General features: G+C 48.6%; 1 protein-coding gene across 2 annotated transcripts in view; it reads right to left on the reverse strand.

Annotated features, from left to right (window-relative positions):
- Positions 1-1,597: 1,597 nt before the first annotated feature.
- The window catches only part of SLC6A1 (solute carrier family 6 member 1), a 42,035-nt gene continuing 16,350 nt past the window's right edge, over positions 1,598-27,282 (reverse strand). Inside the window, exons 1-16 of one of the 2 annotated variants that reach the window (XM_055344736.1) lie at positions 25,082-25,312; positions 21,130-21,192; positions 19,644-19,973; positions 18,977-19,108; positions 18,281-18,381; positions 17,306-17,415; positions 15,558-15,690; positions 12,602-12,736; positions 12,291-12,394; positions 11,877-12,001; positions 10,437-10,549; positions 9,909-10,040; positions 8,169-8,271; positions 6,594-6,694; positions 5,706-5,873; positions 1,598-3,983 (exon numbers count right to left, since the gene is read on the reverse strand). In XM_055344736.1, coding sequence (XP_055200711.1) covers positions 3,879-3,983; positions 5,706-5,873; positions 6,594-6,694; positions 8,169-8,271; positions 9,909-10,040; positions 10,437-10,549; positions 11,877-12,001; positions 12,291-12,394; positions 12,602-12,736; positions 15,558-15,690; positions 17,306-17,415; positions 18,281-18,381; positions 18,977-19,108; positions 19,644-19,881 — 1,800 coding nt within the window. In that variant the 5' untranslated portion in view covers positions 19,882-19,973; positions 21,130-21,192; positions 25,082-25,312 and the 3' untranslated portion in view covers positions 1,598-3,878. Of the gene's footprint in view, positions 3,984-5,705; positions 5,874-6,593; positions 6,695-8,168; positions 8,272-9,908; positions 10,041-10,436; positions 10,550-11,876; positions 12,002-12,290; positions 12,395-12,601; positions 12,737-15,557; positions 15,691-17,305; positions 17,416-18,280; positions 18,382-18,976; positions 19,109-19,643; positions 19,974-21,129; positions 21,193-25,081; positions 25,313-27,282 lie in introns of those variants that run through there. The other variant, XM_055344735.1, reaches the window with a different exon arrangement.

Raw genomic sequence — 27,282 nt, forward strand, 5'->3', positions numbered from 1 at the left:
AAATTGGATACGGACTGTAGGTAAGATAATAATATTGTAACACTGTGAAATTTCTTGAATATGATAAAGGTTTTGTGGTTATGTAAGGGGATGTCTTTCTTCAGAGGACACATGATCATGTTTAAAAACAAATAGGGCCCCAGATGTCCACAAGTCACTCTCAAACAGCTTAGCAAAATCATTTCATTATTACGATTAGTGATTAGTGTGTGTGTATGTATGAGAGGGAGAGAGAGAGAGAGGAAAGGGAACCTGTATTATACTCTCTACTTGGTTAAGCTAAAAGCATTTCTCAGAGTCCCTTTCCATGTATGGTTCTGAGTGAGAATTGGCCAAAATCGACATTTGCCCAAGATTGGGAAGGCAGAAATGAAGCAGGAGCCATTCCTCTCCGGAAGCCTCGAAAGTCAAAGGCAGTGAGAGATCTGAGTGCTCAGGGATCCAGCTTGTCCTCACTGTCCCCTGCCCCGGGCCCTGCTGACCGGCAGCTCCAACTGTCCACCCCACATTCCAGTGTCAGAAGCTCTGTGCAGGCGATGGCCTTCCCTAGATGATTCCTTTGGTTGCAGGATCCAGTGCAAACGGCAAACACAGGACCCCTTGTTCAGCAAGTGAGGAAGAAGTGCTGATAAAGGTACTGAAATATAAGGCTTTTCTTTCCTTCCACGGTCTTTCTCTCGGTTGGTCACGGCATTTTTAAATTTGCTGTTTAATGTCGTTCTAAGTAAAGGAAAATTTAAAATCTAAATCTTCACCATACATTTTATTGTTCACCTGTATACTATGCAAATGCCAATATAGGAGCACGTAATTCTTATGTGAATTACACAATATGCATTTCAAAAATGGAATACATGCACGTGTATTCCGTTCTCTCCCAAACAGAAGAGACCTGCACAAGACTAAGTTGTTTCGATTTCACTTCTTGAGACGTGCACATTTTGCCAATACTCACTACTTCCACTTACTGATGCTCAGGGAAAGTATGGGGTTCGGTAGCTTTCCCTTTCCTTCTATGCCATCATTTTCAGTGTGAGTGGTTGGCTAGAAGGGGGAAGCAGGAAAGCACAGGCTAGGGGTCCTTGGGTGCTGAGCATTTCTTCGAGCACCACTGCCTTTTTCTGCACTGGAAGCAGGTTCTCGTTTGAACAGAGTTGTGACCTCTCAGAGCCCTGCTTCACAGTGAAAACAGCTCCTTTATGTAGCTCAGAGTTGTTTTTTTTATTTACTCATTCCAGGACTTTTGGCAAACTCAAGCTGTATCTTGCTGTTGTTTTTTTTTTTTTATGAGATTTTATTTATGTATTCATGAGAGACACAGAGAGAGAGGCAGAGACACGGCAGAGGGAGAAGCAGGCTCCATTCAGGGAGCCCGATGTGGGACTCGATCCCGGGACCCTGGGATCATGATCTGAGCCAAAGGCAGACGCTCAACCACTGAGCCACCCAGGCGTCCCTCTTACTGGGTATTTGAGCCCAAATCTCTCTCTCTCTTGGGGAAAAAATGGTTCTGTGTGTATGCAGTGTTGTTCCAATGAAAGAAGCTATTGTGCCCCCAGCTCAAAGAATTGAAGGTCTGACATTGTGTATCATAGAACCTTTATTATTTTTCCTCTAAATTCTTAGAAACGTACATAACGCCCGTGCTCTAGTTATGACACCATTTATAGACATTTAAAATGCATCTTCATTTATAAATATTTTACATTTGGTCCATAGAACAGATAATTTTTCTAAATAATACTGTAATTTTTTTAAAACAGGCTCTGTATATAGTTTGAATATGTATATATTACATATATTTTTTTTATATAGAGATAGATTTACTTGGTGTTCTGAGAATAAACCCTTATTGCAAAAAAAGCATATATGATAATACAATATCTTTTCCCCCAGGGCAAATACTAAAAAAAGGTACACATATTCACAGTTCTCACTGGAATTGTACGACACGTAATATTGTGCTCTATAAGTAGGTTTGGATGGAAATCAGTTAGGGGATTTCTTGCCAAACATCTCAATTAGATTTGCATACAAACATTAAGTACACTGCATTTGTCTTAGAAAGACTCGGCCTTAGTTTCACATTGAAGAACAAAGAGAAAGTCAGAAGTTTTCCTGCCCTTAATCTAAAGGAATTCACACAGGATGGGGGGGTGGGACCATGAGACACAGTGAAGGGTTCCTTTCATTCTAAACCCTATAATTTAACAACACATATGCATTTTGATCATGGATTCACCAGTTGGCATTTGGGATGCCTTAGCAATGAGACTATTTTACAGATGACCTCAGGAAAAGGTTTGAGATTTCCTAAACGATACCAGATAAGACCCTATATACCACACGGGAGGATGAATGTATATGTGTGTGCCTTTATATGTGTATATGTACTTTTTGTTTCTCTACAAGAATGTGCTTAATATTCTGAGGGTAATACCTTATTGCAAGAACGGGTATGCTGGTCACTGTCGGATGAGAATGACAAGAGATTAAAAAACCCACAGTCACAGTTATTTACCATAATTATTAAGGATTAGTTGTAAAACACAGTTTGTGAGCTAACTAGCTAAGGAGCTACGGGACACAACATACGATTTGCTACATGGGAACCCATCTTCCTGGCAAATGAGAAACGCTGAGTCACTGGAGCTTGCAAGAAACTGTCTTTGCCTGATGTGCCGCCACCACCACCACCACCACCACCACCACCACCACCACCACGGAGCCCAGTTCCGGAAAGAAACAAATACTACCTCTCAATGAAGCAGTTTAATCTTGGAAGCACTTTGAGGGGGTGGGGGCGTGGGGGTGGTCTGGATTAACACTAGCTCCTCAGTTAGTAGGCTGGGGAGATTTAGTGGCAGTGAGGGGATTCCCGCTGAGGAATATGAACGAAGAAGGCAGCATTTTTGACTGGGGCGGCAGTGAGGACACAGCTGAAGGGGGAGCTGGAAAGATAACTGCATCCGTTTTGACTCAAGGACAGAGAAACCTTCACCTTGATTTCCTCCGCACCTGATTTGTGCTCCACAAAACGGGGCAAGCCTAAGAAAAACTGGGGCTTCTGATTAGGGAATTTCCCCAGTGGAATCTTAGGTCCCCCAGAATGGCAATAAAAAAAAAAAAATCAATTGTGCTTGTGGCAGTTTTCCAAGGACGGAGTGAGGGAGCTGGGCCGTCTGGAATGATCGCTATTGGGCCAGGTGCAGTCAGCATGGCCTGGCTGGGGGGGGCGGGAAGGATGCTCTGCAGATTGCTGGAGACACAGCTCAGCTCGCAGCTTGGGGTGGGGGGACACTGATGGAGGTCCTTGGGGGTGGTTTTGTCAAGCTGCCTCGGGAAGGATAAACAAAAAAAATGAAAGTAAGAGCTCCGCTGGCTCCCTGCTACTGAAGGGTGAGCTCTCCCTGGAAATCCCCATTATACAAAATGCCCTTTGCGTGTGTACAGAGCAGCGTTCCGACGGAACCAAACTCCGGCAAAGTCCGAGAGTAAGAGTCATGGGTTTCGGCAGTAAGAGAACAGTCAGGAATATGACTAAAAGCCCCGAGTGTGTGAGCCTCACTGCACCACACTCGCTGGCAGGATAAAAATGATCTACTGCACAGTCACGAAGGCTGATTGCTTGATGCTTATGGGGCCCGGATTCAAAAGGTCACCAGCCTGCAGGTGCTGGAGCCATCGAGTATCTTTGCCCTCGGCGGGGCCCACTGGGGGTGTGACTGTCCCCCACCTCCCCTCTCTTTGCATGGTGATGGTGTCTGGACTCGCCACTCGAGGTAGGTTGAGATCGACGGTATCTTCAGACATCAAGTGGTGGTCATGTTCAGCCAGGTTGGGGGGTGAGTGTCGGGTCGGCAAGCCGCCAGACACCCCTAGATGTAGGCCTCTTTGCTGGCTGAGCCACTGGGCTGGGGCTGCTCCGGACCGTTCTCTGGGCGAACGATGTCTTCGCTGGGCTGGATCATGACCTGGATGCGCTATGGGCACCAGGAGAATTTGGGCTGGGAGGAGGAAGACTGGCCTCTCCGTTCCCCCACCCTCTTTTCAAGTCAGGAAGGCCTGCTCTGCCTTCAAAACGCACCCAGACTCTGGCCTCGTCCCCACATCCTCTGTACTCTCTGGCCTCCTCGCTGCTCCTCACATGTGCCAAACACAAACCTGCCCAGGGCCTTTGCACTTGCTGTGCCCTGTGTCTGATCCATCCTTCCTTTCAGATCATGACACAGTTCGATCTCTACCTCCTAGGTCTTGGCTCCATGTTACCTTCCCAGCAGGGCCTCCCTCAGCACTCCCTTTCTACTCTAGCTCCATAGTCATCCCTATCTAACATGTTTTTAGTTTGCTATTGCTGGTCTTCCTCTACTAGAATGTAAGCCCCATGAGGGTGGGATTTTTGCTTACTTTTTCTCACAGCTGTGTCTCTAGCACTGACAACACTGTCTGGCACACAGTAGGTGTTCAATACAGATTTCCTGAATGGATGAATCTCCCACTACTTTCTCTACACATACTCCCTGAAATCCTGTGCCTTCAGATAATGCACCATGTCTTCAGATGTGCCCACTCCTGGGCCTTTGCACAGGCTGTGTACCCCTCTTCAAATGCACTGCGTTTGCCTCTCTCTCACTCCAAGACCTGACTGCCTTTCACAGCTCCAGGATTGTGGAAAATGAAAGCATTGGGCCTGGATTTGAAGAAAGGGCTGCAAGCCTCCGCTCTCCTAATAACTTACTATAAGGGGTAGGGAAGTGATTTCTCGCTTGACCTCAGTTTCTCTGTAAAAGGAGGAGGCTGGTCCAAGGGCCTCCCTTACACTGTCTTCCTTAGACCACAGACCACAGAGCTCCCTCTTCTGGTTCTGAGTAGTCTGGAAGGTCCATCTTAGTAGAAATAAGGTTGAGAACCACTGATCCTGGGGCCTCCCAGCCGCGGCCCTCTGTATCTGATTATTCACCCCTCCTCAGGGAAATCTTCTCAGCTTACCCTTAATCCATCAATGTCTCTAGCACCTGGGTACCTCCAGCACTGCCTTGTTTCACTTGAGAATTTGATATAACTTAACAAAGAGCGAGTGTGGACCTAGAATGTGCTAGCAGGCACATCTCCTTGAGGGTAAGACCACATTTTGTCTTTATAAAGCTCACAAAAGAGATCTAGAGTAAGTCCGCAGTACAACTGACCCCACCCTTCACCTGCTTCAAACTCTTGAGGCGTTCCATTACCTTCAAGATAAAGTCCAAAGTTCTTGTCTTAATTTTGAAAGCCTTTCATGATATGGCCTTTCTTACATCCCCAACCTCTCTCTTATCAGCCCCTCTGCATCCTTCTCCATTCTACCCTCCAGCCATAATGATCTCCCTTCAGTTCGCCAAATGCTGTTTATACCCCCGGGCCTTTGTGCATGCTTCCTATCCCCCTTTCTAGGAACATTCTTTCTGCTTCTACTCTTAACTCTGACTCATCCTTAGGCCTCTTCTTGGCTATCCCCTCTTTTAAGAAGCTGTCTTTAACCCTCCTCAATCCAGGCGGGGCTTGCCCATCTCCCCGGTTTACCCAAATCATGAATGATTGGCACATGTTGGCACTTCCAACATTCTGCTATCATTGGAAATGTAGTTGTCTGTTTCCTAACTAGACTGTGATCTCCACAAGGGTAGGGGAAAGGGACTAGCAATCTGAAGGGTGAAGAAGGGACTTACCTGCTTCAGAGATCCCTTTAAGGTGAGGAACATGTAGGCCATGTACCCAGGGATGAGGACCATGGAAGACAGAGCCATGAGCCAGCCCACACCCTGGCCCCACTTGGGGAAAACGTAGTTTCCCATAGTGAGAGGAGTCATCTGCACAGCACTGAAAATGAACACACCCTGGGGATGGTGGAGGAGAGGGAATAGGACATAGTCACCCAGATTGGACAACCAAGGCCCCTTCCCAGACCCTGAAGCTGAGATCCACTGACCACCTCCCTTGCCATGAGGCAGACCCTCACAAGGGCCCAGCATGTGGGAATCCTGCACCGAAGGCCACTGCTCCTACATAAGACATCTCTGTATAGGATAGAGAAAGGGACCCGCCCTCTGGGAGGATCAGTAGCAAAAGGCATCCGTTCCTCCAAGTTAATCAGCTTGGCAAGCCAGAGTGCAGGACACGATCAATCCAGTGGCCTAGCCCCCACCCCAAGGACCTGGGGCGGCCACCCCAGGGTTGCTCAGGCCTCAGCTTCCTCCTGCCTGAGGGAATAAAGGATGCTGAGGATGAGAGGCCTGCCTGAGCCCATGGCTGGGGCTTCAGAATCAGGCCTTCCTGGTTTGAATGCAGCACCAACTAGCCGGGTGATGCTGGCAGGGTGAACCCGGGTCCCTCAGCAGCAAAGTGAAGGCAAGAATGCCTATTTTGCTGAGGTTTGCGAGGACTATGTAATGTGTCTGGTGCTGTATAGGGCACAAAGTAGAGGCTCAGCAAATGGGATGTAGTAGTATTTTTAGGAAATAGGTGCCTCTGCCTCCACAAGTTTCTCTTTGGACCTGAGTTGCCCCAGGGCCTGGTCTGGTCTCATCCTAATGGGGCTGGTCAAGACTTGTCCTTACCGCTACAATGATTGGGGTGAAGAAAGACCAGCAGAGTTTCCACCAGATGCAGGGCCTGGAGCCAACCATCTCTTGGATGTTGTCATAGAATCGGTTGACACCTGTGACATTCGGAGCGAGAGCAGGAGGTATGAATGAGTTGTGGGGACTGCAGGCTCAAAGTCTCAATCTGCCACTTTCTTAGAGTAATGACCATAGGCAAGTCGCCTGACCTCTAGGAGCTTGAGCCTCTTTGTAACATGGGACTAACACTCTAGGGGGGGGCCTCGCTATCTAAGCATTCAATAACCCCCAGCAGGTGGATTATGTCAGGAAGAAAGCCAGGCACCTACATGTGAAAATTTCCACCAACAAAAGGATATGCTTATAAAGCATGTCCTCACCTCCCTCAAAGTCCCTCCCACCCAACAGGTAGCCTGGCCATTCCTTCAAAGCCCTGTGGACAAGGCCATTCCTTCAAAGCCCTGCTGATCTGATGCTATAAGCGACTGCTGATAGCCTGCAAAGAACCATAAATCTTGCAGAATGCCACAGGTGTTTTGAAGTTCCCAGACTGACATCCGACATCCCTCGGATTCTGAACAAAGCCCCCGACCAGCGAGAATCTCACAGCATTAAGCCAGTTGAGAGCGAAGTGGTGGGGATGAGAAGGAGGGGCAGGTGGTGAAGAAAGTACAGTGAATATCAAGGATTAAGAGGGACCCAGAAAAACATTTCGAACACAGTGCCTTGCTGTGATAATCAAAGTGCAGGGAAGGATCTTTTGACCATCATGCAGCAGGGTCTGGAACCTCAGTCCACAAGGTAAAGAAATAAAATCATCGTTTCCTCCATTCTTTGTTCTAAGGGAGTGCATGCTTTAATCATGGCCCCACTTTTGTTAACTATTTAACTTTAGAACTTTTTCTTTTGTACTTTTGGTCTCGCTTTTCTAGATAAAAATCCCTCTTATCCCAATCTATGAAGAAATTTTGACTCCCATTTTAAGTGAATTTATTTAGCCTGTCTTACAGTGTCTCCTGAACACGGGACCCCCTCTGCTAACTTCATCAGATTGTTGTGAGGACCGAATACAGCCGACCCTTGAACAATGTGGCAGTTAGCGGTGCTGACTCCACCATGCAGTCAAAAATCCTCATGTAGCTTCTGACTCCCCAAAAACTTAAGCACCAGCAGCCTACTGTTGACTGGAAGCCTGACCAATAACAAACAATTGATCAATACATATTTCGTATGTTCTCTGTATTATGTACTGTGTTCTTAGAATAAAGTAAGCTAGAGAAAAGAAGTGTTATTAGGAAAATCTTAAGGAAGAGAAAATACATTTGCAGTACTGTCTTGTAGTGAAAAGAGCAATGGAAAAATGCTGTATTGTATTTATACACAGAACAAGTAGGCTGTACTGTTCCCAACAGGGTTGTTTAAGCATCAGTTGTCAACCAATGTACAGAAACTGTAACTACATTACAGTTTTCACGCTGTATATCTTGAATGATGCTTGAAGAAAGGAATGAATGAATGAATGAGGGAGGGAGGGGGGCAGGGAGGGAAGGTGGAAGGAGGGTTGACACTCACCATAAAACCAGGAAATGGAGACACATTCGAAGAACACGAGGAACAGCAGGCTCATGCCACTAGCAGAATAGTAATCAAACAGTTTGAAGACATAGATGCCCCCCTAAAAGAGGAAAAGCAGTGAGAGGGGTCCACTTCCCACCAGGGCCCAGGGCACTCAGTTCCTAGCCAATGTGGGCTTTGCAGTCTGGCGAGGTAGGTGTGAGACAACACTGCAGTGAGGAGGCTTGAGGGAAGACTAAAAGCAGCACTGAGGGCCTAGTAACTATGAGGGGGTGTGATTGTCGACTCCCTGGGAATGGGGGAAAAATGTCTAAGGAAGAGGAATGCCTCATTTTTGGGAATGCTGGAAGACTCACAGAAGAACTAGCCATCAGAGCCATCTCTCCACAAAGTTAAATTAGTTATGTTTTTCCCCTGCTCAAAACCTTCCATGGTTTGCATAGAACATAAATATAACACATCAAGAAGTTGAGACAATAGAATAGAATAGAATAGAATAGAATAGAATAGAATAGAATACAAAAGAAAATCCAAATGGCTTTGATCTGTACGTTCCTGCACGATCTGCTTCTGTACCCTCTAGCTATCCCCTCATTCCCTCTGCCCCTCAAACTTACCAAGCTCATGCAAATCTCAGGGCCTTTGCACCTGCTATATTTTCTTCCCCTAGCTCCATCTTCCCTTGGTTGTTTCTTCCTCATCATTTCAGTCTTAGCTCAACTGCCATTTCCTCAGGGGGCCCTCTCCTGACGACTCTGAAGTAGCATCCCTCCTACCCTCACTGGTCATTCCCTGTCCCACTGCCCTCTTTTCTTCATGGCACTGAACACTCTCTGAAATTATCTAATTTGTATGTCAGTCTTGTCCACCAAAGCATAAGCTGTAAGAGAGCAGATATTACATCTGTCACATTAACTGCTAAATCTCCAGTGTCATGACAGGCCCATGGTGAGTAACAATAATGGAGGAATAATTCGTTCTGGGAATGAACTGTATTTGAATCCAGAGGTAGTTCTGTGAATCATAAAACAAACTCACAGGGCTGAGCTCATGGCTATAGGATCATTTACATTTATTGTACAATGCATCAGGTATGTGTATGCCTTCTGAACAGACCAGGACGGCCTTGAATGCACAGACGACTGCTTGTTAATATCAATAGAAAAAGAAAAGTGGGAGCAAGAATAAGGGGCAGTGTCGATGTCAAAGGCCTAATTCCAGCTTGACTCTCTAATTTTTTCTTATAAAGATTTTGTTTGTTTGTTTGTTTGTTTATGAGAGAGGACACAAGTAGCGGGAGGAGCAGAGGGAGAGGGAGTAGTAGACTCCCGGCTGAGCAGGGCGCCTAAGGACATAGGTCTCCATTCCAGGACCCCGGGATCATGACCTGAGCAAAGGCAGATGCTTAACCAACAGCCACCCAGGCATCCCACTCTATTTATTGTCCATTTTTTAAAAATCAGTCCCCATATCCCCTCCTCCAGGAAGCAGTTCTGGGTGCCTCAGGCTGTATTCTCCAGCCGTGTCTTAGCACTTCTAGTTCAATGTCCTGTCTCCCACCCTCGCACCCTGAAGGCAGGGTCCCTATCTGACTCACTGCTGTGTATGCAGGGCTTGGCACAGAAATGGTGCTTGATGAACAAAGGATAGGATGGCGTGAGGCTAGGGTGGAGGGGACCTGGAAGTGGGCCTGGGGCAGATGGCACTAGAGGCATGCCAGGTGCCCAGTGAACTCACCTGGGTGATGTTAGAGAGGCCAATCAGGTAGGAGACGATGCAGACAGCAGCAATGAAGAGCTCCCTGCGGTTGCGGAGGAGCCTGGGGTACTCATCCACCAGGGCGGTGATGAAGCCCTCCACGGTGCAGAACTTCAAGGTGGACAAAGGTCAGCCATGTGTGGCAGACCCCAGCCCCAAGCCACCCAGAACCTGACTCTCTGGGGCAAGATGGAAGGGGTCTGGCATTGTTGAGACTACGGAGCCAGAGAAGCCCCGGGATCCAGGCCTGATTCCACCTTTGCCTCTTTGTGACCTCGGTAGAGTCCCTCCCCTCTGGACATCAGTTTTGCCATCTGGAAAATGGGGAAGGTGGCTGAGCTGATCCACCCTGAAGTCTCACATGGTGGAAGAGTCCAGAGGTCTGAAACTCTTGGCTATCCTCCTGGGGGCCTAAGACAATGGACAATGGCCTCCTCTTTCTGCTTTCTTCCCAGACTGACAATGCTGGATAGGGGTTCCTCGAAGTGCCAGGGAGGGTGTCCTCACCTGGCTGTCAATGCCCAGCATCAGCAGCATCGAGAAGAAGAGGATGGCCCAGAGGGGAGAGATGGGCAGCTGGGTCACTGCCTCTGGGTATGCCAGGAATGCCAATCCAGGGCCTATGGAGAGAAGGACAAAAAGGAAAAAGAAAATAAAAGGTACTGAGCATTCACAGCATACCCAGCACACCGCCCACTTTCTCAGCTTTATCTTTGGGGTAACCTTTTGGGTGAATGCTATAAGCTCCTCTTTCACTGAGAATACAGTGTACATTGTGGGGGGCGGGCAGTAGGGTCAGGTCCAGAGGCCAGGGTGCCGCTGAGATGAAATGAGGGACTGTGGTGGCCTGGCTGGTGGTGGGGACTGTACAGGGGCAGAGAGGGGGCCAGACGGAGAGACACCTAGCAGGTGGAATGGGCAGGTATTAGTTGGTTTGCAGAGTGAAGGTGAAGGAAGCATCCAGGATGATGCCGGGGCTGGCCTGGGTATGGGATGATGGCGCCCTTTGCCACAGTGGGGAGCCCAGGGAAGGAGAAGGCTTAAAGAGGTCAGTATGGGACATATGGTGTTTGAGTGTCTGGGTGGGGGTTAGTCAAGAGGTCAGGGGAAACCGTGGAAGGAGAAGAAAAGAAATCATAACCTCCCTGGGTCTGACTTAGGAAAGGGGGTGGTTGGGGAATTCCAGAGGAAAGAGCTGGCCCTTGGAGAGAAGATGAGGACAACAGTAGGAGAAAGTTCCTTTCTACATGACCAGCTCAGTTCTCCAGGATGGCAGTGGGACAAGTCCTGTTCCCTCCCCAAGCCTCAGGGACTCTGCTGTGCATGCAGTGGGTGCCTCATGCCCACTCCTTTCTTGGCTAAGCAGGCGGGCAGGGGTTGCTGGGGTTCTCTTCGGACCCTGCAGCACCGATGACCACGAGTGGGCACAGCCTGCTTGGTGGGAACACATTTGGAAGTGAGACAGAAGCAAAGATTTAGGGACTCTCAGTCGTGGCGGTGAGCATGTCTGAGTGGGAACAAGGTTTCTATCCCAGGGTTGCGAGAGTCGGGTCTTCCCCCCGCAAAAGGCAGGACTGTGTGGAAATGCCAGTACGGTCAGGCGATTAAGAGCCCGGGCTTTCTTTGGTCAGCCGGGTCCGTGCTCAACTCCAGTTCTACAGCTTTCTAGTTTGCCGAACGTGGTCCAAGAGCCTCGGTTTCCTCACTTAGTAAATGGACATGGCCCATGTGAAACGCTCCCTGCTCGGCCTGGCACATAGTGATGCTCCGTGCCAGGGAGCCAGCACACCGCACTCATCCCTGACTCTAGGCCTTCCTACTGGCCCTTCCCTCTGCGTGCTCGTCCTCTGGCTCCCGCTGCCACTGCCCATGGTGGTGATGACCAAAGAGGCCCGGTGTCAGCGCCTCCCACCCCAGGAGCCCGGCCCTCCAATGTGTGGCGCTGACCTGACGCCGCCACATCAGCAATGGACCTCTTGGTGACATGGGCCATGAAGCCCACGATGGAGAAGATGACAAATCCTGCGAACATGCTGGTGCACGAGTTGATACAGCAGACGATGATGGAGTCCCTGCAGAGAGGAAAGGTGGCGTCAGTGCAGGGTGGGGGGCACTGGCAAGCAGGGGAGCTAGGAACCCGGGAGCCTGGGCCAAGGACAAGGGGCGGGGGCAGGAGAGGGTGCCTGGGAGCAGGGCTGCAGGGCAGGTGCCCCACCCCATCCCAGGGAGGGACTGGAACCCGGAAGGAGTGGCCACAGGAATCGGCTTAGACAGGAATGGAGGTGAAAGTGGAGAAAGGCCACGGGGGCGTGGCCTACAGGGGGCGTGGCCAGAAAGGAAGGGACTCCTGGGCTCTCTCACCTGTAGACATTGTTGTGGAAAGAGTTATAGCTCCCAAGAGCGATCAGGGATCCCAGGCCCAGTCCATAGGAGAAGAAGATCTGGGTTGCTGCATCCAGCCACACCTGGAGGAAGAATGAACAAAAAACAGTCAAAATTATAATCATAGCCACAGCGCCCCATGGCCTCTTGCAGGTGGAAACGAGCTGTACCTGGCAACCCCTTCAGTTTACATATGAGGTTAGAGGCATACCGTGACTTATCCTACAGCTGGTAAGTGGTGGCTCAGGACTCAGCCTGTGGGGGCTGGGGAACCTGGGAAGGTCACTCACCTCAGAGTCGGACAGCTTGCGGAAGTTGGGTGTGATGTAGAAGAGGATGCCCTCCTTGGCCCCAGGCAGCGTAACTCCACGGAAGAACAGGATGATCAGCATGATGTACGGATAGGTGGCGGAGAAGTAAACCACCTGGGAGGAAAGTTGGCAACGATGCCCCCTCCAGCGCACCCATTCTTTCCCTCCTCTCCATTTCACTTACATCCATATCTTTTGTGGCCCTGGGCTTATTTCCAGTTTGTCTTCGTCCAGGAAGCCTTCCTGGATTCCTAACGGACTGTCCACTTTTCTGAAGCCTCTCCTTGGAGTCTGAACCAACCAGCTCAGCACCTGGTTTTTCCTTGCCCTACCCCTCCTTTATTTTTCTTACTTTTGTCTAAACTGTTCAAGTAAAACATGGTATCAGGAAAATTTTCAAGTTACACACACACACAATTAAAATTCCCTTCAACAGCCCCTAGAATTTAAGTTAGGTGAAGGAGAGGGCTTGTCTCCTTCACTTGTTTTCCCATGCCCAGAACAGTCCATGGTTTATAAGATACACTAAATAAATGCCTAATATATCAATGCACAGATGTTAACATTTTAATGTTCCTCTTTTGAGACTTTTGCTGTGTATCTATTGCTATCATATTTTCTTACAAAGTGATGCTCCAATTATGTGCTTGCCTTTTGTTTTAACATATTTAAAATTAGAAAACTGCATACCTTATTTCTGCTTACTAAACATTGTCTTACTGTCTCATAACAATGTGATTTTTAATCATGTAAAATAGTCCCTCAGGAGTTTCTATCATCCTCTTTAAAATTTTCCCTACTGTTATCCCTTCATGTGAATCTCACTAACAGTACATTGGACATCTCTGTGTATAAAACTTTGTCTACAAAATTATTATACCATTCTTGAGAAAATTTTCTAGAAGTAGAATTACTGACTTAAAAAAGGGATAAATTTCTCAATGGCTTGTGAGCCACACTGCCCAATTATCTTCCAGAAACAGAACTTTGTCCAGCATTTCAGAGCACACCTTCCCCACAAAGGTGCCAGCACTGAGTATAATCATTAAAATGTTTTTTTTTTCTGCCAGATTGATAATCAAAAGACTGATGTCATTTTCTGAAATGACATTTCTTTACCCACTGTTGTGAATGAGCAATTTTCAAGCTCAGCAACCCTTCTATCTCACAGTCTGATGTGACCCTATTTTCTGATCAGCATGAATTGTTCTCCGGGTTAATTTCATTTCCCTGAATGGATCTGAGAATCTTCAGAGTTAGGAAAGGCAGCCATGATCCACTGGAAAAGCTACCATACTTAGAATTAGGAAAAATGAATTCAAAGCCATCTGTGGCACCTATAAGCTGTGTGACATTGAGTCAATTTTTTATTCTCTCTGAGGCTTGCTTTTTTTCTGTCTGGAAAATGGGTACAATCAACTTGCCTACTCAGAAAAGATTAGTTATATAGGACATACAATATACTTAATATATATTGCCGAGGTCTTGCACTTGAATTTGTCTTCCACATTTAGCATGGGGCTAGGTACACAGTAGCTGTTCAATAAATGTTTACTGATGACTTGGATGACTCCCTCAAAAGATAATTGATACCATGTATTGTCTGCCTGCTAGGTGCTAGGCATATGCTACACACTCTACCTAGATTATTCTCCTCAGTCTTTATGACAACCCTGTAAGGTACAATTATTGTAGCTACTTAACAGATGAGACTGAGGCACAGAGAGGGAAAATGACTTGCCCAAGCACAAATAGCTAGGTATCAGGAGACTGAGATTCAAGCTTACCTCTATCTCTTCTGGAGCCCTTAGGCCCTATGTTCTTCTACTTCTTAAAGTTGGGCGGGGAGACACCTGTGCCCTCCTGCTGCCTGCCTAATGTAGGTGTACATCAGAGAGGTTTTGACACCGGCTTTGGATCTGAGAACCTGGTAGGTCCAAAGGTCCCACCAGACTGGAATTGGGCAGTTTTTCATCAGCGTACTGTACTCATGCCCAAGTATGGAGCTCCTTAAAGTTCTGTTTTGCTCACATCAGCTTGGATAGCCTGGACCTCCCTCCTCCAGCATAATTTTGTTCAAATCCCTTCTCTCCCTTACTTGCTTTGCTGTAAGAACTCACAGAGGTTTCCTCTAAGTTTCCTTCAGGCCAGGGTCCAGTGAGAGGCTGGGCAATCCTCTGTCCCTGGACCCCTGAGGTGGGGCTTTAAGGGGTAAGGGGTGGGAGTGAGGCCAGTTCCCTTCCCTCTAAAGTGACTGGCAAGCTCCCCAGATGTCCCCAGGCTGGATCCCCCAGCTTGATCTGATCTGGCTCTGCCCTTGCTGATAATAAAAACAAAAACAAGTACAATTCTTCCTGCTAGTTGCCAAGTATTTTGCAAAATCACCATCCCATTTGATTCTCCTAACAAGCCAACAGACAAGCCCCATTTTTCAGAGGAGGAAACTGAGTTTCAGAGAGGTGAAGTGATCTACCTGAGGTCACCTAGCCAAGTACACAGCCAAGGTGGGATCTGAACTCAGGAATGTTTCAGTACAGAGCCTGGGTATTTATCCATTCATTGATCCATCTGTGTTCCTCCTCCAAGGCTGAGATGTGGAATATTCATCTCTGGATCTCTCCAGAACAAGATGGCATGGACAGCAGAGATGCTCAGGGACTGTTTGTTCAATGGTCCTTGAGCAAAGTTAACCATCTGTTTTGTGATGGCTGTGTGTAACTGACTTACATTATCATAGTTCATCCTCACAACTGCCCAGAAGGTAGGTGATGTTATTAATTCCATTTTACAGGAAAGAAAATCAAGGCAGAGAGAGATACAGGGACCTTCTGCACTCCAGGTTCAGTGGAGTTCCTGGAAGCACAGACTCCTTGTCTAGGACAGAAATCCCCTTGTAGATGCATCCCTTCTGTTCCCCACTCTGCACATGCCTTACCTTTCCAGTCCAGCCAACACCCTTCCAGATACAGAAATACACAAGGATCCAGGCGATGGCCAGGGTGATGGCCAGAGGCCAGCGGATCTGACCTGGTTTATCCAGCCCGTCTGTCATCTGATGCATGTTTCGCCTGGTGGGACAGTGGAGGGAGCAGAAAGTCATGTGGGGCTGGTGGGAGCTGGGGTGACCTGGGGGGTGCCCCGGGGATGAAAGATCCTCCATTGTGATGGTACTGACATCCATGATCATTGACACCCAGGAGCTGGCTGGAGAATGCAGGATCCATTATATTAACCCATAGAAAGCACTAGTTGCTCAAGGGGCCTGCCGATGCCTTATTTTGGCCATGATTATTGCTCACCTGTTTGGCTGCTGTCCTAACAGGACCCTCACCGTCACTTTTGCTCTATCCCCACTCCAGCCTCAGTGACCCTTCTAAATTATATGTCTGATCATGTCACCCTCCCGCTTAAAACCCTGCAGTGAATAGCTCCCTACTGTCCTCAGGATGAAGCCCAACCTCCCCAGGCTGACCTTGCAAGGTCCTCTGAGCTGGCCCTGCTTCTCTGTCCAGGCTCAGCCCTCCCCGAAGCCCCTCAAGTGCTCATCAGGCTGGATGACTCCTATGCCCTCACCTGTGCCTGGCTTGCTCTCACCTGCCTCCAAGCCTTCATTCACATTCTCTTCCTCCTGCCAACACCTGTGGTTTTCTCTCCTAATGTGGTTTTCACCATAGATGTCATTCCTCACCTGGGCTTGTCTAGGTACTTACTTGGGGTTCCTATGGCCTCCCGTGCATCCCCTCCCCTTAGCACTGATTTTCTGGCATTTCCACTGCCTGTTTATGTTTGCTTTTTCTCTAACCAGACTGCACATAGTAGGGCTCAAGAAATATTTACTGAATAAATGGTTCAGTGCAATCCTGAATGTGTGTGGCAGATGCTGGAAAGAAGCAGCCGGAGAAGAATCTGATTTTTATTTGTAAGGAGACAGCCTAAGCCAAGGACATTTCTGCACAAAGAGACTCATCACGTGTTCTGACACCTCCTGAGCACAGCTCCTCTTGGCAGCCTATGCAAGGTGCAGTGGAACCTTCCAGGGTGCTCCCAGGCCCTTTCAAGCTGCCAGCCACAGATGCTTCCTTCACGCCAAAGAGATTTGGATCCCAAGACCTCCTTTTTGTAAAATCAATACCCCAACACACCATCTAGGATGTGCTCTCCTGAAGATACAATAAGCATGGCCTCAATATGAACTCTGTGTGTGTGTGTGCGCGCGAGAGAGAGAGCGTGCACGCAAGCAAGCATGTGCCTGTATGGCAAACAACTCTGAGTTTCTAAGTAGACTGGACTGGTTTTCAGGATGAACTGGGATTTCGTTGGCCTGTGCTGGTTACTCCCCTCCAGCAGCACACTCTCCACCCTTGTCCTCCGGCCTGCTCTACACCCCAGGAAGCTAGTGATGTAGCCATCACTGGCTCCTTCGCCCTCTGGCTTCTGGCAGGTTTGACCAATGGCAGGAGCAGTGGGCAGGAAGAGAGAGGAAGCAGGAATTCATTCTCTCGAGCTTGAGTCTAGTGGCCTTTTCCAGGGCCCAGCTCTCTATGGCGGAGGAAAGGGCCTCACTCTGTCTCGTTTCTCCCTTAGCCCTGAGCACATCACCAGCTCCCATCACCCTTTTGAGGGTGCCTGTCTCCTGCTGGCCCTGGCTGACAGGACCCACAGCTCTGATGGCCCCACACTTACTCCCAGAACTCTACAACAGCGCTGGTCATATTGGTGGTGTTGACGATGCTGTAGTTGGAGAAGCAGCGGTCTGTGTTCCAGGGGTTGTCACACTGTTTCCACGGCAGCGTCTGCAAAGGCACAGTGGCACAGACAAGCCCTGTTGAGCCCCCAGGGGATGGCGATAGTGGTCCCAGAGCCCTTCATCTGTCCTCACGGTCCCCTGAGCCTCTTCAAAGCCATCCATTATCTCCCCTCCCCTTCCCAACAGCTCCCAGATGCAGATCATGTTGAGATCCCCATTTTGGAGATCAGAGAGGGGCAGCAACTTGCTCGACATCACACAGCTCCTAAGTGTCAGAGCTAAAATTTTAACCTTGATCATTTCACTCTGAAAGCCAGCTTCTCAAGCTGCACCATAAGGTCTTGTGTGTTCATCCCGGGATCACTTCCCAGCTATATGACCTCAGGTAAGAGATCTTGCCTGTTTGGCCCTCTGTGCACTGATGAGAACAGTGAACACTTAACAGCACTGCTTTGTGAGGTAGCTCTAAGCCCTTTACACATATTTACTCCTTAATCCTCACAACTCTATGAGGCAGGTTTTATTTCTACCTTCCTTTTATAAATATGGACACTGTGGCTCAGAGAGGGTAAGTCTCCACTCCAAAGTTGCACAGTTGGTATATACTGGGGTTAGGATTTGAACCCAGGCAGTCTGAGTCCATATGAAATGAGCTAACAACAGCCACCTTAAGAGGGTGTGTCAGGAGGATTAGGGGTCAGCCCACACAAAGCACCAGGCTCAGTGACAGGCCCAGAGCAGATGCTTGGTTCATGGTGCTATGACGACTTGTGGGGAGATAGGGGCTGCTGAAGACAAACCATGCCCCCCCCCCAGGAACAGCTCTTCCAGCAGAATGGTTGTCCCAACCAACACAGGGTGGGCTCTGGGTCTGGCTCCTTCTGCAGAGGATGGTCCAAGGGGCCACTCACTGTGGTGAAGGAATTGTACAGATAGTAGATGGCCCAGGAGATGATAACGATGTAGTAGATGTTCAGCCAGAATGACAACACGGCAGCGGCAAGGCCCACACCTGGGAGCAGACATAGCATCACAATATTTGTTTACTAGAGTAATAATAATAACTATCCCAGTAAGCATCATTCTCATCATTTTCCATGAGGCCCACCAGCTTACTGGACCTTGGATACAGGTGGCACTGAGGCACTGAGGCTCAGAGACAGGGAGCAGCTTGGCTAAGGTCACCCCCATCTGGCAGATGAGGACTTGGGTCTGAGGCCCAGCACTGGCTGGTTGTAGATAGGACAGGGGTCTTAGCTTGCCAGGCAAGAAGGGTTCTCCATGCATCCATCTGAGTGTCTGTCAGGCACTGAACAAGGAAACAAAGAAAGTGGTACCCAGCCCTGGCTGGGGAAATAAGCTCACAGGACAGGGCAGGATGATGTGCATATGGAGTCTCTGGATTGGGCCCTCCTGTCCACCTCCAGCACCCTAGATTTTAGCCGGGGCTGCCATCTGCCACCTGGCCCCTGCAAGGGCTCTACTCCGCTGAGAAGTAAACCAAGCAGGTCCCTCTCCAGCGCGGCCAGGAGCATCAGGAAGGCCGTGGTTTCACCACAGTTCTGTGGGCAGGAGCACTACCAGACGGCCTCACTCCACAGACTTACCCTTGAACATGGGGGCCAGCTTCCATACCCCCAGGCCCCCGATGGATGTGTACTGGCCCAGAGAGCACTCCAGCAGGAAGAGCGGGACCCCCGCAAAGATGAGTGTCAGGAAGTAGGGGATTAAGAAGGCTCCTGTGGGGTTGAGAAGAGAGTCCCAAGGCTTTGGAGAAGCCCCATTCGGAGGAAGCATCACGCAGGGCGTTCTGGGGCCCCAGCCACAATTTCCTTACCCCCTGCCTTAAAAGGAGCATGGTGGGGGGAGCCCCGGGTGGCTCAGCAGTTTAGCGCTGCCTTCGGCCCACGGCATGATCCTGGGGTCCCGGGATCGAGTCCCAGATCGGGCTCTCTGTAGGGAGCCTGCTTCTCCCTCTGCCTGTGTCTCTGCCCCTCTCTCTGTGTCTCTCATGAATAAATAAAGTCTTTAAAAAAAAGCAGCACCCATAGCCAAAACGAGGCCCAAGAATATCCTCTGCTCAAGCTACATCCCTCGTTCTTTGCAAAATGAAGAGGTAAACTTTTTGCAATCTTTTGGTAAAGAGATAAAAACAGGAAATGGGACCTGGTCTTTAAGGGACCCCTTCCCCTAAGGTTGTCCCAGAAAATGCCCAAGGGTGATACCCTTCAAGGGGTCCATACCCGGCTGGGAGGTTGCCAGGCCAGCACCTACCACCACCGTTTTTGCCACAGAGATACGGGAATCTCCAGACGTTGCCCAGGCCAATGGCGTAGCCCACACAGGACATGAGGAAGTCGAAGCGGCCCTTCCACGTGTCCCGGTCTGGAAGGTCTGCCGCCTTCTTCTGTACCTTGACCACCAGAGTTTTGGGCTTGTCATTGGCCACGGGGGCCTCGCTGACCTCCGTGGAGATCTGCCCATCGGCCACCTTGCTGCCATTGGTCGCCATGTCTCGGAGTTTGGACACAGAGGTCCTGGTAGATGGGCGTGTGATGTCGGCCCCAGTCCACGCAGACAGCAGTTTTGCGGCTCAAGGTCACCCTAGGAGAATGGGGGCGGGGGTGACAGGCGTGGAAGGATGGCAAAATCCTGGAGTTGCCCCAAAATAACACAAATGAAATAACCCACAACCTACGGACTAGAGAAGCCTCTCTCATAAGCCCTCTTTCTCCTGAAGGAAGGACGCTGCCTTTTGTTTCCAGATTGGGGTGGGGGGGCGGGGGCGGTGCTGTCCTGATAGCTCCTAAATTAACTTCAGATCTGCATCTGTGTCATATGTCCCCTGGTATGTGTCTTCCTTGAGAAGAAAACCAAGGAGAGCAAATTTCCAGACAGAAATATTAAGTGTTGCTCGTCTTTGAGGAACCCTGAGGCCATAGTAAAATCACGTCGAATGTAAGCCATGGAGGGGCTTACCGTGGGGCCAAATGCGGAGGTGACCGGGCTACAGGTGGTGGGTGAAAGTGAGCACAGATCTAATTATGGTCAAAGTCCTCTTTCACATTTGAGCTGTGTGACTTTGAAAAAACTGCTTAACCTCCCTGGAGCCCGCTCTTCCTATCTTCTAAATTGAGTACACACTAATAGGACATCAGGTGGTTGTCCTTCTCTTATTCAGCAAGGCTCCTGTGCCTGGCAAATGGCGGGGACTTGGGACTATTTTGTCAGCAGTCCCCAAGCCTGGCTATGCTTCCAAGTTGTTTGCAAAGCTCTATAGTGATACAGAGTTCCAGGTCCCACCTCAGATGTTCCACATCAGAATCTCAAGATGAGTCCTGAATCTATACATTTAACAAATTCTGCAAAAGGAGATTCTTATGCTGGGAGCCAGTCCCAGCCCTCAAGTGAAGAACGATCACTGGTTTACATGACCTCTCTGACCCAAGACATTCCACCTACACTCTGCACTCTTCTTGTCTCTTTAGTTCCAGGGGCAGCATGGAGCAGAGAATGGTGTATGACTTTGGACCCAACCCAGTCCTGGATTCAAAACTCTAGTCTACCTTATAAGCTGAGTGACCCTAGATATTGCTCTTGATGGTTCTAGCCTTAGTTTCTCCATCTATAAAATGGGAGTAATCTTATCTGGCTTGTAGAATTGTGGCAAAAATAAGCTCTAATGGTCGTATGGGTATTTTTCACCTGACTGGTTTAGAAAGAGAATTCCAAAAATGGTTGTTTCGGTTGTGGGTGTTACCTGATGGTCCTGGTGGGTCAGTCAGCTCCAGAGCAGCTTCCTCTGCAACCCCTGGGTGCAAGCCTACAAAGGAGAGATGAGGAGGGACGACAGTGAACTGGCAAGTGGTAGCTAATGGGCAGCCCTGGGGCAAGAGCAGTAGGGGTGCAGGAAGCCCATCAGAGCCCCCCCGCTGGGTGACCGTGTGAGTCCATGCAGTGTGGTGCTAGCCACAGGGCATTAGGAACATGCTGGAAGGGGCCCGCTGCCCTCTCAGGACAGCTGTGGGGGTGGGCATGAGGGCAACACAGGACGGCATTCCATCATTTTATCAGAAGGAAAAGAAATCAAGAGAGGGGCTATAGCCCATTGGGGAGCCAACAAATGCAGCTGAGAATTTTCTCCATCCCCTGACCAAATGTGCAGAAAGCAGACCTCAAAATAGTTTATTTAGTAGGATCCTATTTAGTAGGAACCCCCAACTCTATTCATTAAAAAAAACCCTCCGAAACCCTAAGGATATATCTCAGGCATTCACAGTGATTACTTTATATGTGACTTTTGTTTCCTTTTTTGTGCTTTTCTAGATTTTTATAATTATTTCTGGTTTTCTACAAAAAATTTAAATTAATGACACAGAATAAACTTACGGAACCTTCAGAGCAAACAGGACTGTGTGGAACAATGGTCTGGGGCCTCTGAGATGTAAGAGCAGAGCCAAAGCAGTGTGTGGCTCAGGCCCAATGACCTCCTCCCTCAGCTCTGCCCTACTGGGGAGGATCTTGACTGGGGTGCACTCACCTCCCAGCTCCTCACATGCAGTCCTCATTACCAAACACTACAGTCTCTTCCTAGAGTTCACAGAAAACCAGATTACCTTTGGAATCCAAACTTTACAGTGAATCCTGTTTCTTGTTTTCAGACATGACCGACAGGCTTGGCTTGGATGCCTAACTAGTTCCTGACTTGGCATGGCACCAGCAGAAGGAACTCCAGACTCAGGTAGGGTGACCTCCCACTGTCAGAGATGGGTAGCCCACCTTCTGGTCTACCAGGAAGTCTTGGGATATGCAGGAGAGAGAGCAGCCTTAGGAAAGGGGAGGCTAAAATGGACCCCCTTGCCCCTGCACCTCAATGTTTATAGCAGCAACATCCACTGTTGCTATGGAGAGAACCCAGATGTCCACTGACAAATGAATGGATAAAGAAGATGTGGTGTATATACACAATGGAATACTACTCAGCCATCAACAGTGAAATCTTATCATTTGCAATGATGTGGATGGAACTAAAGGGTTTTATGCTAAGTGAAATAATCAGACACAGGCAAACTATTATATCTCACTCATATGTGGAATTTAAGAAATAAAACAGAGGATCACAGGGGAAGGGAAGGAAAAATAAAACAAGATGAAATCAGAGAGAAAGACAAGCCATAAGAGACTCTTAATCATAGGAAACAAACTGAGGGTTGCTGGAGGGAGGGTGGGAGGTGAGGGGAAGGGGTAACTGGGTGATGGACGTTAAGGAGGGCACATGATGTAATGAGCATTGGGTGTTATATTAAGACTGATGAATTGGGACACCTGGGTGGCTCAGTGGTTGAGCATCTGCCTTTGGCTCAGGGTGTGATCCCGGGGTCCGGGCATCGAGTCCCATATTGGACTTCCCGCAGGAAGCCTGCTTCTCCCTTTGCTATGTCTCTGCCTCTGTGTCTTTCATAAATAAATAAAATCCTTAAAAGAAAAGACTGATGAATTAATAACCTCTACCTTTGAAACTAATAATACACTATTACACTATATGTTAATTAGTGGAATTTAAATTTAAAAAATAAATAAAATGGACCCCCTTTTGTGTATATGTGTGTTGGGGGGGGTTAGCCATTAATTGTCAAATCAGTGATGCCCCTAACTGTCCCCATGACCTACCCTTGTGGGCTCCAGCCACCATGTTTGTTCAAAAGGATCCAAAAACCTTGGACTGGGGCTGATCACCTGACTCTGGCTAGTCAAACAAAACTCCTTCCTTGGTAATTTGGCATGAGGCTGAGAAAGAAGGCCAGCCTGTCTGGGGGAATTGGGAACTCTTAGGCAGCTATCTTCTGCCCACCTGTACTCAGAGTAGCAGGAAGAGTTGGTCTGCTGAGGAGGAAAGAATAAATTGAGGTCAAACGTTGCAGAGTCTTGACAGCATTTATCTTTGCCATTCTAGGCTTTCTTAAAACGGACTACATTCCTACGCTTAGAGTTTACAAAGAAAGCATCCCCACTGTGGTAAAATAAGTGCCCTGTTTTTGCTCATGTTGGCTCAGGGGATTCCTGCTAAAGTCCTGAATCTCTGTTCTACCAACTTGACTGAGCTCTGAGGTAGGCCAGTAGCCCATGGGAACAACTTCCGGCCTCTGCTCTGGATACACTCTTATACTTATATCTTGATTGATTATCCATGGAGACTCAAACCAAACTCCAAAATCTACTGTGCACTGGACCTCAGATTGTGCCACACCACACAGGAAGGGAGACAGACAGACAGACACAGCTGTGGCTCACTCCCAGCAAGCAGGCAAGATGGCAGGCTGCGTTTAACGGGATGAAATGTGGTGTGTATGTCCTTTGAAGAAACCATTCAGCATCAACAGAGAGGAAAGTAGAAGGTCGGGAGGAAGCAGAGTTCTGGTTCACCAGGAGGTTCATTCCACGGTCTTCTCCATGAGTACATTTAGCATCTCCTCGTGCAAAGGCCAGAGAGATCAGAGATTGTGGCTGCTTAAAGAGCTCAGCGTGAGGAAGGCATTCACGCTATCTTCGGAATGTGGGAAAGATTCAGCCAGATGCTGTAACAGCCCTCTAAAGAACCACACAACCGTATGTGGAGTTTTCCTTTTAGAAGACAAAATGTGAAGGTTACAGCATAAGGCCGTGAACTGATACACTGGTGCTTCCTTGGGGATTCCTGTGGAGAAGGCCCCCTGAGTTGCAAGGCAGTGAGGTGGTGATACGTCAGAGACCTCGGCTCCCCTAGACAGTTACAAGCACCGGGCCCGTTCCTCCCCGTTTTGATCCTCATCTGTAAAATGGGGAAATAATAATAATCTTTCATTCGTACAGTTGTAGTAAAGGGTAAATGAGATCATGCATGTAAAGCCTACGATAGAATAATCTGGCTCAGAGCGAGGGTTTAGGCCATCCCAGCCGTTCTCATCACCACAATGATGGGCACAGTGATGATGATATTACTACTACTAACGGCAGTTAACATTTATCGAGAGCTTATTATCCAAGGCCCTCCAGAGACTTGCAGCATTTTCAGAAGGCTGATGGAAATTGTCCTTTTAGCCTCCGTGGGGAAAAATAGCTAATAAAAATTTCAAATCTCCCTGCTTTGGGCTCTCTGTATACCATCTGGAGAATGGTCCAGGTCATCACCCTAGGCCAGCCAGAAGCTGAGAGAGGTCCACTTGTGTGTTTGGTTAATAAAATAAAGAATTATTCTGTGGCAAGTCAAGTCTGGCAAGAACAAAGGTCAGAAGCATCTAACAGACAGGAGGAAAGTGATCAAGGGATCCTTGTTAGTCAAAAAGCCTGGGGCCCAGAGCTTACAGACAGCACTTCCAGAAGGGGCCTCACTCACATACCCCAGGAGTAGCTGCTTGCCCCTTTTCATTCCTGACACCAGCTTCCCTCTCTCACGAGAAACAGCACACAGAAAGCACAGCCATGTGCAAATTCACAGCAAAGGAATCTGGCTATCTTTCTAGAAGATGAAGGATCTCTGAAGTAGGAGCCACCCTCCAGCCAGTTGTTATTTCCTCTTTCCTGAAACAGGCTCCCGTGCTCTGCAGGGCAGGGGCCGCCCAGTGTCAGAGGACAGCTGTGTTCTACAGCAGTAGGACCATGCATCTCTCCACCCGCCTGGACGGTGTGACTCTGCTCTACCTGCTGGTAGGATGGGTAAAAGGAAGGCCTCTCACCACTTCACGATTTGGGGCCATCTTCAGAGTCTTCTGGTTCTTCCACGTCAGATGACCATATGCTGCAGACCAAGAACCTGCCTACATGCTCCAAGTCCTTAATGTTTTATTAACTGAATTCCGCTGAAGCAATGTTCAAAAGGGCACTGTAATGTGAAACCACAGTGACACATCCTCTGTATTCCCTCACCTACACATTCACTCCTTCCTTCATTCAGCAAGTATTTACTTGCACGTGCTGTGTGCTGAAATGAGGATGGAGCAATCATTTCAAGCACTTTGTATTCTGAACCAGAGTTCAAATCAGTGAAGTAACAGAAGCCAGCAGAAAGATTCCATTTTGTAAATATTTACCGAGGGCCTAATGCGTACATTGAGCTGGGCTGGACACATGGGTCACAAACATTAATAAGACAAGGTCTGTGACCTTGACAAGGTCATGACCTAGAAGGAGAAATATCTCCACGTGTAAGCAACCACAGTACCCTGAGACATGTGCTGTAAGACTGTATGAACAAGACACTGTGGGCCTCAAAGGGATGATTTAATTAAACCAGAGAAGGCATCCCAGGTGTGCCTGGGAGGATCAGTCAGGTAAGGCTCTAACTCTTGGTTTTGGTTCAGATCATGGTCTCAGGGCCATGGGATCGAGCCCCACATTGGGCTCCAAACTCAGTGTGGAGCCTGCTTGGGATTCTCTCTCCCTCTATCCCTCTTCTGCTCTCTTTCTCTCTAAAATAAATTAATTTTTTTTTTTAAAAAAGAAGGCATCCCAAATGAAGGGACATTTGAACTGGGTTTTGAAGGGTGAATAGGTATTCAACAAGCTCAAAAAGAGGGAAGGGCCTCCCAAGTGGAGGGAAATGCAGGAACAGAAAGAGAGAGGTTTGAAGATAGGAAGGTCAGTTTGCGAAGGACCTTGAAAGCCAGGCTAAGGAACTTAGGGACCAGTAGCAGGAATGCAACAGGGGTGATGATGTGATTAGATTAGTATTTCAGAAGAAGGCTCACTCAGGGAAGCTCTGGGAAGGAGTTAAAGAAAGAGACTCGAGGCAGGAAAGTGGTGAAAATGTTTCCATGAACATGTTCCTTCCTCGATGTGCAGTTTGAGACCAAATCCTAAAGCTGTCGATAAAAATGGGGCTAAACCAAGCAGAAAGAATACCTCTGCCAATCCCTCAGTGAGGAAATGCTTTATAAGAAAAAAAAATGAAATTGGGAAGCTCTAGATCAGAAGTGGCAAAATGGGTCAAAATTGGCCCTTGGGCTTGTTTTATCTGGCCTGAACAAAAACTTTTTCAGTTTGAATTAGGAGCCAGAAATATAACTCTCTAGGATACAGTATTTCAAACAGAGGGAACAGCAAGTGCAAAGGCCCTGAGGCAGGAATAAGCTTGGCATGTTTGAGAGTCAGCATGAAGGCTGTCCTGGCTGGAGTCCAGTACAAGAGGGAACAGAACTAGTCAGAGGCGGGCAAGGGCCAGATCACACAAGGTCTCAGAGACCATGGCAAGAAGTTCACATTTTCTTCTAAACAGGATAGGAGAGAGTAGAGGGTGCAAGTAGTGGGGGAAATCTGACTTACATGTAGGAGTCTCACTGTGGCTGCCCAGCAGATGCTACAGAAGGGCAGGGGTAGAAATAGGAAGGCTCATTAAGGGGCTGAGTCCAGGTGATGGAGGACAGTGACCTAAATGGTGGCAGCTAGGGCAGAGGTGGTGAGGAGTGGGACCAGGGATTAATTCTGGAAGTGGGGCCTGCTGGCCTTGCTAGCAGATTGGCTATCAGCAGCCTAGCCCTGCACAGATGGCAGGCTGGGGGGAGGGGACTGTGTGGCAGCCACCTTGGACAATCTCCTCTCTGTTCCACTGCATCAGAGGGACTGGTGGCTGCGTGGGGTGGGGACTTGGGGAGAGGCCAAAAGGCCAAGGCCAGTGTCTCAGAGCTGCCATTGTCCAAGGCTAGGGCTGGGTCCAGAACGAGGCTCAGAGGGAGTAGGGCACCATGAAGAGCCGGGAAGGCAAGCGCGGGAGCAGCAGGCCTGGGAGTAGGGGCCCCACTCCCTCCCATGACGCTGTACATACTCCTGCTTTGTCTTGCTCCCATTCTGTAATTACAGAAATTACAGAGGCTTGCTTCATACTGCAATCACTCTACTTGCTTTTATTTCTTTTTGGAACACTGCAGTTCAAGAAAAAAAT

Source organism: Nyctereutes procyonoides, unplaced genomic scaffold (genome assembly GCF_905146905.1).
Source record: "Nyctereutes procyonoides isolate TBG_1078 unplaced genomic scaffold, NYPRO_anot_genome, whole genome shotgun sequence".
Classification (NCBI taxonomy): Eukaryota; Metazoa; Chordata; class Mammalia; order Carnivora; family Canidae; genus Nyctereutes; species Nyctereutes procyonoides.